This window comes from Octopus bimaculoides, chromosome 1 (genome assembly GCF_046866305.1).
Source record: "Octopus bimaculoides isolate indiv1 chromosome 1, ASM4686630v1, whole genome shotgun sequence".
Classification (NCBI taxonomy): domain Eukaryota; kingdom Metazoa; phylum Mollusca; class Cephalopoda; order Octopoda; family Octopodidae; genus Octopus; species Octopus bimaculoides.
This window is the reverse complement of record NC_142928.1, coordinates 131244033-131254032: the sequence shown is the minus strand read 5'-3', so window position 1 is coordinate 131254032 and position 10000 is coordinate 131244033. Positions and strand designations below refer to the sequence as shown.

The 10000-nt window shown below is 33.2% G+C and overlaps 1 protein-coding gene across 7 annotated transcripts in view; it reads right to left on the bottom strand.

Annotated features, from left to right (window-relative positions):
* Positions 1 to 10000, bottom strand: part of LOC106875810 (rabphilin-3A) — a 289512-nt gene that overhangs the window by 60780 nt on the left and 218732 nt on the right. For all 7 annotated transcript variants that reach the window (XM_052970476.2, XM_052970468.2, XM_052970487.2 and 4 more), the window contains 3 exons: positions 9404 to 9490; positions 3273 to 3477; positions 1054 to 1122 (listed from right to left, as the gene is read on the bottom strand). In XM_052970476.2, the coding sequence (XP_052826436.1) occupies positions 1054 to 1122; positions 3273 to 3477; positions 9404 to 9490 (361 nt within the window). The remainder of the gene's footprint in view (positions 1 to 1053; positions 1123 to 3272; positions 3478 to 9403; positions 9491 to 10000) is intronic.

Genomic DNA, 10000 nt, shown 5'->3' with positions numbered 1-10000 from the left:
TGCTGTGCTAACAGTCCATCCTTCATTGGTTCCAATAACATATCAGTTTTATTACAGTACGATGTTTCTAGCATCTCACTGTAACCTTCCTCTTGTGTCTGCAGAAAATGGTGATGTGAACAGTCTCTCAAGGCCTTTATCACAGAGCAATAAAGTAGAGAGAGTGGGGGAAAGAATTTAATTTCATTATTTGACTGGATACTGCAAAGCATTTTCTATCCTATACCCTAATGACTCTGCTAATTTTATATCTCTACAAACTGAAACAAATTAGATATTGCTCATGATATGATAAATAAAATACAAAATGAATTGAGAACTCAGTAAATTTGACATTATAATCATGTTTACATACTCAAAAATACAACTCACAGTACACACAAGTATTCATTAATTATTTATACATAATGAAACTATTATATATCATGAATGTTGGGTAATGACTGAAAGAGAATACAAGCAGCTGAAATGAGGTTCTTCTGAAAGGTCTCAGGAGTAATGTTACTTAACAAGTTGCATAGCTTGAATATCAGGGAGTTTCTCCAGGTCAAGCTGCTAATTCTCGGCACTGAGAGGTCACAACTCCAGTACTATGGACATGTAATTAGAATGTCACAGGTAAGAATTACAAGACAGATTCTTCAAGCCAAGTCAACTGGCAGGAAACCTAAGGGCAGACCAAGAATGAGATGGTTGGATAATAACCATAGTCTCAGTTGATCAAATTTGGGAACCCGACAGGGAAGTCTAATAGGACCCTATGCATGAGGTGCTCAGGTACTCTGCCCATATGACTCTCCCGGAAATAGTGGGCAGAGAAAAAAGATGGATGGATGGATTAAAGAAAAAGAATCCATAAATCTGCTGCTATTGCCAAATGCAAAACGACATTAAACATAACATGCATTAGCAGCAAGTACTTCTTTTACCGGATTAGTCTTTGGTTAAAGTCTACAGAAGTAATTTATCAATGTGAATTGTATCAAATTTGAAATTTCACTATTAAATCTATCCATTTTCCATTAGCTAGTCAGTGCTTAGTTATCTACTTACCTTTCGTGCGTTTTCCAATGCTCACTTCGTCTTCAGAACTGCTTGATGCATCTTGACCACTGCTTTCTCCTAGTTAAACAAAATAAATTCCTTACTTCCAAAGTTACATGGAAAATTGCATACATTCATACTTAAATAAAATGCAATATCCAAGGACTGCAAAAGAGATCTAAACTGACTCTAAATAATTTTTAGCAGTGATCTCTGACTTTTACATAAATATATGAATGTCATATATTTAAGATCATCAGTATCCAGATAAAACTTTTAAGCTAGCAATTTTAGGGAAAGGGGGTTAGTCAATTACATTGACTCTAGTACTTGACTGATACTTTATTTTATCAACCCAGGAGGGATGAAAGGCAAAGCTGGTGTCTGAACCCAGAATGTAAAAGATGGAAGAAATACCACTAAGCATTTTGTCTGATGCATTAAAAATTTTGCCAGCTCACTAAGGAATATGATCCATTTGAGGTCATCATCATTTACACAAAATCAAGAGCATAACATGTTTGAAATCATGAACATTCATACAAATTCTATATCCAAAGCATTGTACATATTAGAGCCATCTTTACAAATAAGTTGGCATCAATATATCTAAATATGGAAACTACAACCACCAAGGTGTAAAATATATGAAAAGTTTATTTTTTAAGATGCCATTTGGTTAAGGTGCTACCAACAACAAAGATTATGAATTTAAAAAATTGCCTTAATTATACCATGCTTTAAAAAAAAGTATATTACTTTGATAATTTAATGCATGTCTCATAAAATAATAATATTAAAAAGCCTCTTAAACTAAGCATGTTACTCTGCTTGCCATAGAATAACTAACTAAAAGAATTGCTATTTCATGGTTGGATGGTTATTGTTAGAAAAGAAATCCAACAATAAAACAGATAGCCTTAGCAAAACAGTTACTCCAACAATTAATATGCAAATATCCAAATTTGCATAAAACAATACACTGAGATTAGTACAGAACAATATGAATAGAAACTATTGCATTTTAAATCAATATAGGGAATCATTTATATGTATTTAATTGAGCAGCATTTGTTCTTGACTCTCATGGTCCTTTAGTAACTGGAGTTGAAGATCAAACCAACTAGCTTCATTTTTATTTAAACATTTCATTAGGAATCACCTCTCCCCACTAAACAACAAACAATAGTTAGCTGCAGGAGCTACTTATTTAAATATAAGCAAAACTTATGACTGATGCAGCTCATTTGTATAATGGTATAAGATAGATAACCTGATAATAATTACTAGAGTACTAATATAGTGAAGGTTATGAATAGATACATATGCAAGTTCATATCCATATAGTCACACTGTGAAATTATGCCCAAGAGGAGACTTTGCAACAGCTTGGGATGAGCATCAGACTGATCAGTTTCATTATTATTTAACAATTTCTCTGGACTTACTTCCTCTCCCTTCCAAACTGCTAACTGTAGTATCAGATGGCTACTTATTAAAATGTCAGTGAAACTTGAGACTGACACAGCTCATAATATGAGTAGAAATGCACACATGAATGCATGCACTCATATATATATATATGTGTGTGTATTAGCTAACACAATTCAGAAGAGTAATGTGATAATTATCAATAGAAATTGTTTTACATAGGCTGATTACATTGCACTAGTTAATTAGTGTGATTGTTAGTACATCAGAGAATTTGTAGTTCAATTGCTGCCTGGGAATATTATGTATTGTTTTTGACTTTTATTTGTATACATTCTCTTGTGGCTACTTAATTCAATCAATTTGGTGCAGACTATCACTAGCTAATTCTAGTGACATATCCACACTTATCTTAATATGTACTACTCATCAAAATTACCTTCTATATATTTACCATACCTATTAGAGCTCTTGTGATTTTACAGCTGTTGTCTTTGAGTTATCTCTAACCAAAGAAACCTTTTGTTACATATAAACCCCGGTAATAATAATCTCCTAGAAACCATATATCTTCAACATAGTCAAAGCTGTCAAAATTATTTGAATTGATCTTTATGGTTAAAAGCAGTTGCTGACATTCTAGGAAGCTCTTGCATCATGCCTAAGAGAGTTTGCCTTCCATTATCTAGTACCAACTCTGTTTTTACATAATAATATCTTAAACCCTTCACAGGAATAAATCATGAGAGAAAGAAATGAGGTAGAAACATTTCAGATTATGTGAGATGATGCCTGACCTCCAAACCCTTCCTTGTTGCCATTGTGCCGTCCTCTGCTCCAAGTATTATAACTGCGAAATGATCCAGAACGACTCTTCTGGTGAGCTGAAGTTTCTAGTTGGTTTCTTGCATTTGAAGAAAACTTGCCACCCTCATGGTGATGTTTTGGAACTGTATATTTTGGAATTCCTTTAAAAAACCAAGCACCAGATCGTTTCCATACCTACACAAATGATAATTTTAAAAAATTCTAAAATGGCAAAGGAAAACTGATGAACAAATTGAAAAAGTCTGACTCAGTGGATGTAGAAAACAGAAAAAAACTCTAAAATTAAATGACAAAAAAATGCTGTAGGCAAGGTAGTATGGATTGTACAAAACAAGCTCCTTTTAGTTGTTCTTCTTTTTCCCCAACTTACTTTGTCTATTAAATCAAGACTAGGGACAATTTCATTTATCCTACAATATGCTTCATTGGTTATCTATTATTCTAGTTATTACTAAAGTTTTGTTTTTATCCCCAGTGTCCATCAACACTGTTCAAATTGCTAATAAGCTACATTTACTTTGAAAATTATCAATTATTTCACTATGATCTATCATACTTTTATTTTCCCAAGTCTTCTGTATTCTCAGACAATGTTTCACTGCTTTTACCCTACATATGTAAAACCATCATACTTCTGGAGCATTCAGTAGTACAGATTATATCTGCACTGCCAAATGAATCCTTACCAACTTCATTACCTGTAGTTCACAAATGAGACAACACTTCATCTGCTTCCTCATCATGATACACAATGTTCCCAATGGACAAAACTGATAAATTAGTAAACTTAATATATTTTCTATTGCTGATACAGAAATGTTAGCCATAATTCCATACTCCACTACAGACCATTAACTCAATAACTTTTTCATAAAATCAAATCCTCATAGAATTCACTCATTATAGAAATGTTGATACAAAATATTTATTTCAGTTCTGTTCCAATTCCCAGTACTAGCTTGGTTAGTTAGTATTAAAGATTGAAATCTCAAAACTTTGTGAAACTTTAGAATTTCTCCCAGGAGTTTACTATGTTTATGAATATTACATTATATGTCATTCATGGAGCAAATAAAATAGTAATAAATGCAGATGAAAGAAAGAATAAGGTCATGGTGGTGGTAGTGGTTGTGGTATGAGTGGGTTTCTACTCCCACTTTTTTTCTTGTATTCAAAGTGACACTCAAAACACTATGATTACTTGAAACCTGCTAGGTTTTAATTTTTTTTCCTCTCTCTAAATATTGTAGCTTTCTGATGATACACAATAGATGGAATGACTTGATTTCATTAGATTATTTGTTGAGCCAAGCAGAAATATCAAATGAAGGAAAGAAAAATTATAATAAAATAACATTTAAAAAAAAAGAGTAAATCGACAGAAATTCCTATTGGAAATATAAAATTAGAAGGTAAAAAAATAATTATGGCTAGAAAAATAATAAAAATCTGTTTCAAATCCTTGAAAATCAAGTCAAAAGATTTCTTTCTCTCTCTCTGTGAGAGAGAGCCAATGAAGTGTGTTGGGAGTGATGAAATCTGTACCAGCTTTATTTTATTTAATTATTTATGGAGCCAAGTAGAAACATCATTATCAGGAAAACCAATAGAAATTCTAAGAAAATAAAACTAAAATGAAAACAAGAAAAACATCTCTTGTGGCTAAAATAAAATAAAAATCGATTCCAATATTTAAAATAGATTTAGAGATTTTAAAAATTATTTTTCTCAATAAAATGCATATTATCTCCACAAACTTTACTTTCCCAATATTTGAAAATATCAAAAATATATTTAGCTTTTATATAGATACAAAGTAACTGTTTAAAAAATTTTTTTTTTTAGGGAGACGGAGGAAAAAGGGAGTTTGCATGTGTATTTCTCTTCCAAAAGTAAGTTACTTCACAAAAAATATGGAGTATCTAGAGTGTGATAACTTCAAATCTCAGAAACTAACAAAGCATCCTTATTCACAATCTACACAAACAATATGCATGTAGCCACAAATCTAGATCTAACTTTGATGGCAGTTTTCTTCTCTTCTCAGTGAAGGACATGTTAAAATACCTCTATGAGAAACAGAACAGCTAGATATATCAGATTGGTATAATTTCTCTAAATGAAACTGCTTTCGTCTTTATTTTGTCAATTAACACTATCTAATTGCATGTGTTGTACATACACAACTGGTGAGTGTGCATGGTCAAGTAGTTTGGGTGTTGCACTCATGATTGTGAGATCGTGGTTTCAATTCCTGGACCTGATGGTGTGTTATATTCTTGAGCAAAACACTTCATCTCACATTGCTCTGTGATCACTTTGATACCTGATGTGTGGTACACCATGCACCTGTTCAGGTAACATCAGTTTGATGGAGGGAATGAGCTAATCATCCTCATCCATCATATGATGTCCTTTTTTTCCATGCTGGCATGAATTGGATGGTTTAACAAGAACAGAAAAAACAGAGGACCGCACCAGGTTCTATGTGGAGGCACATGGCTTAGTGGTTAGGCTGTCAGACTCATAATTGTAAGGTTGATTCCTGGACCATGCAACATGTGTTCTTGAGCATAAAAGTCCCATTTCATGTTGCTCCAGTCCACTCAGCTGGCAAAAGTGCGAAATCCTGTGACGGACCGGCATCCCATCCAGATGGGGAATTCATACTCCCTGGAAACCAGGAAACCAGCCCTTATGAGTCGGCATGACTAGAGAAGGTAACTTTACCTTTTTACTTTACCAGGTTCTATGTCTGCTTTGGCATGGTTTCTACAGCTGAATGCCATACCTAATGCTAACTACTTAACAGAGTGCAGTGGGTGCTTTTCACATGGTGAACAGCATCAGTGAGGTCACCAAGTACCTGCAAGACAAGACCCCTCATCTGGGTTGGGCATAAACTGGAGGAATAAGAAGTTATAATAGAGGGAGAGAAGTAGGTGTCTTGCTGAAAAGGTAAATACATGGTACGCCGTCTGCTTCCGTGAGGCCCAGGTACAATGTGAATATGAGACAGAATAGGATAGAAGACCAGAAAAGGTGGATGTGTAGGTAAATAGTGTGACAGATGATTAGAGATAGGGAATGAGTTGGATGCAGAGGATATCAGTTCAGTGTTGTGAGAAGTGAAGAAAATAGGGTAAGATTGATGAAAGAGTGAGTATCACACTACAATGCCCACCACTCAGTGAGAAAATTACTGCTTTTGTCATAGGTTACATTTTGTATTAGGAAACAGTAATTGAATTAACCTCATTATATTTACGATAATTATTGTATCAACTCTAGAGAAAAGAAACATAGAGGGAAAGGTATATTTAGTTCAGAACTGCATTTGATCCCAGAAATAGGAAATATGATAAACCAATATTTGCTCCACTAAAAGCAGCTCTTAGTATATCAATAGAGGAAGTAGCAAACCATATTTGATGCTTTAATAATAAAATGGAAATCATTGTAATTGGTGTCAATTATATGTGGCGTAGAAAACTCTGAAGATAATCAAATTCAAATTGCAATTATAGTTGGATTATTATCGAAATCAACCATCATTGCACTTATATTGATTGGATAAGATCAGCATTTAAACAATGTTTAACAGCAGAACACAAGCAAAAGCTGTTTTAATTACTATTCCATTTGAAATATTTAGCTGAATAGGCAAATTGTCTATATCATGTTGCTGCTTGTTATATTATTTGTTTGTCTGTGAAGTGAGGATGAACCCATAACATATCCAGAGTTAATAAAAATGGTAAAACTAGACAGCTGGGTAAGAACAGTATAATTAATGCTTGAATTCACTTGTTGCGCTTTAGAAACTAAAAAGAAATGTATCACCAAAGATGGATTCAGCCTCATATTTGTGGAATGGGTATAGTTAATTAAATCATTCCAGTACTTAACTGATACTTTATTTTAAGAACTCAGTAAAGATGAAAAGTAAAGAAGACTTTGGGAGGATTTGATCTCAGAACATAAAAGATCATAACTAAATATTGGTTTCAGATTTTGGCACAGGGCCAGCAAGTTCAAGGGAGAGGATAAATCAATTACATCAACCCCGGTGCTCAACTGGTACTTATTTCATTGACTCTGAAAGGATGAAAGGCAAAGTCATCCTCAGTAGATTTTGAACTGAGAACATAAAGACAAACATTAGCCCAGCATGCTAATGATTCTGCCAGCTCACTGCTTTTGATCATAAACTAAATATTGCAAGGTGTTTTGTCTTATGGTTGAATGAGTTTGACAAGAATTAACATTAAAAGCTGTAATAATAACAGGAGCAACAATAATTGTTAAAAGAACAGAGAGAATATTTAACAGGTAAGCCAGTGAATGGAGAATGGTATTGAGTGAAGACATCTTTTACTTTGACTTAGTACACAAGTGAATAACTGTGGTGGATATACTTCACTAGATATACTTTATTAGATGCTTAATTAGTATCTACCTGATATATATACAATAATTCAGAAATGTTCCAGTAGACATGTAGGAATAAGCTTTCTGAACTTTCAACAAATTTTGTTGTAAAAACTTCTCAGTTTTGAAGAAAATTGACTAAGATAGTCCTTAATATTGTGAAAGTCACAATATGCATATCAACAGTTTGGTGAAGTTCCTTTTTCATGACAAGCTGTCCATATTGCAGATAGGAAAGAATGATACTTTGCAGAAGTGTTGGCAGAGTATGCCTGATACAAATTTCTAAATTGTATATCAAATAGTACGAACAGGAGAGATAAAACTGAAAACATTAGTATGCATATATTTTTAATCATCAGAAGTCATAAAGTGACTCAATGGTCAAGAGTTTTGAGCATGAAACTTATCTAATTTATATATCAAATTAATTTGTATATCAAACTAATTTGTATATCAAATTAGCCCTACATCAACTAGACCTAGTAGACCTATCTATGCTCATCTATCCAGCTATGACCATCCAATCTTTATGCATGGTAAAGTTATCCCATATGTTCTTTCCCTTTTTTAGGCATTAAGTTCTGATTGGAGGGAGTTTTGGCTACTATTTCTAGCAAGTTGAGTGACCACATACAGGTTCTGGATTGTTGTTGTTTAAGTCATGGAGAGTTTTGTTTGAAAAAACTATAATGAAATGTTTCCCATCCTTTTAGAGGTATATGCCTTATCTAATGTGTCGTGTTCTTAAGATTAAGGGTCTGATTTGAGGGAGGTGTAGCATCTATTTCTAACAGGTAAAGTGACAACATAGACTTTCTCATTGGGTTATTATTTGTATTATATTATGGAGAGGTGACAATGGTTTAAATAGTTATTGTAGTAATAGTGTTGTAGTAGTAAAGGTAGTGGTTATGTTAAAGGCAACAGGAATTATATAGCATAGAAAGGTAAATATTTCGACAACCAAATCTACAAAAACACAACCTCTTTCGACCCACTTCCTAATCACTGGCAACTTCATTTATTTGGACCCATTATTTGCCCATTATTGCAACTGAAATAAGTTTTGTTTGTTGGTGTGTAAGATAAGGTTGTTTATTGGCAGTAGTTATTTCTACACAAGTCAGGTTTGTAATTGTATTGCCTTTGTAGAAGCTAACATAGATTTAACATTGCTTCATAATGTCTTGAGACTGTCAAGAAGGATGAGAATAAATGTAAATAAAAGGGTTTTCATAAAACCTCTCTGGCTGGTATCTCAAATAAAAGAAAACTGATTGTGGGAATATTACTAAAAGACAAAGAAAAGGGGTGAGAAGGGAAGGCAAACTGCAAAGAGAAGATAAGAGATAGTAAAAAAAGTGAAAGAAATAAAGGGAAAAAGGGGAGAAAAAAATTGAAAGTTAAGGTAAACAAAGGAAAAGGAAGGGGAAAACAGGATTTAAAAATTTGAGGAAATGAATTTTTTGGAGATGACAAAAAATGTAAAGAAAAATTAGAGAACAAAAAATAAACTATAGTTCATCAATAAATTCCTAGAACTTTCTAAAAGGGATTTTTCATGAAGCATATTTGTCACATTTCTAACCTTTACACAAGGCACCTAATTCCAGTAAAACAAAAATGTACTCCCAAAGATTTTCAAGAAATACAAAGCAAGTCTTACCTCTCTGCTCTCACTGCATAATTTACATAACCATAATGGTGTCTTTTGGCTGTTGAAGGTATCAACACCACATTTAATGCATACAGCCTTTGAATAAATTAAACAGCAAGTCATTAATTTGCAGAAAATTAAAAAAAAAACAAAAAAACATTAGCAAATTTTTCACAAGAGATCTGATTGGAAATTGTTATGAAACAAATATTGTTATTCTTTTATTCATTTACTGGTTTCAGTCACTAGATTATAGTCACACTGGGACAGCACTTTCAAAGGTTTTAATATTGATCCAATTACTCATAAGGTATGACAAGAAAAGTTGAAAAGCATGAAGGTGTGTAGGGACATAACCACAACTAAACAAAATACCAGAAGTAATTCTTTGTTCTTTCTGTTTCTATCTTGCAGTCATGTTAGAACACTGAATACCGAGTGTTCTAATTTGAGAGATCCTCTCATATAGGCGCTTGGGGTATAAAAGCACACACATAGATTATAGCAGACTAGCATGTGTGGATGATTTCCAATAGAATGTAATCGTGTGATATGGGAGTTCTGGTAACCATGACAAACAATTCTCATCTGCTACGATCTTTGTGC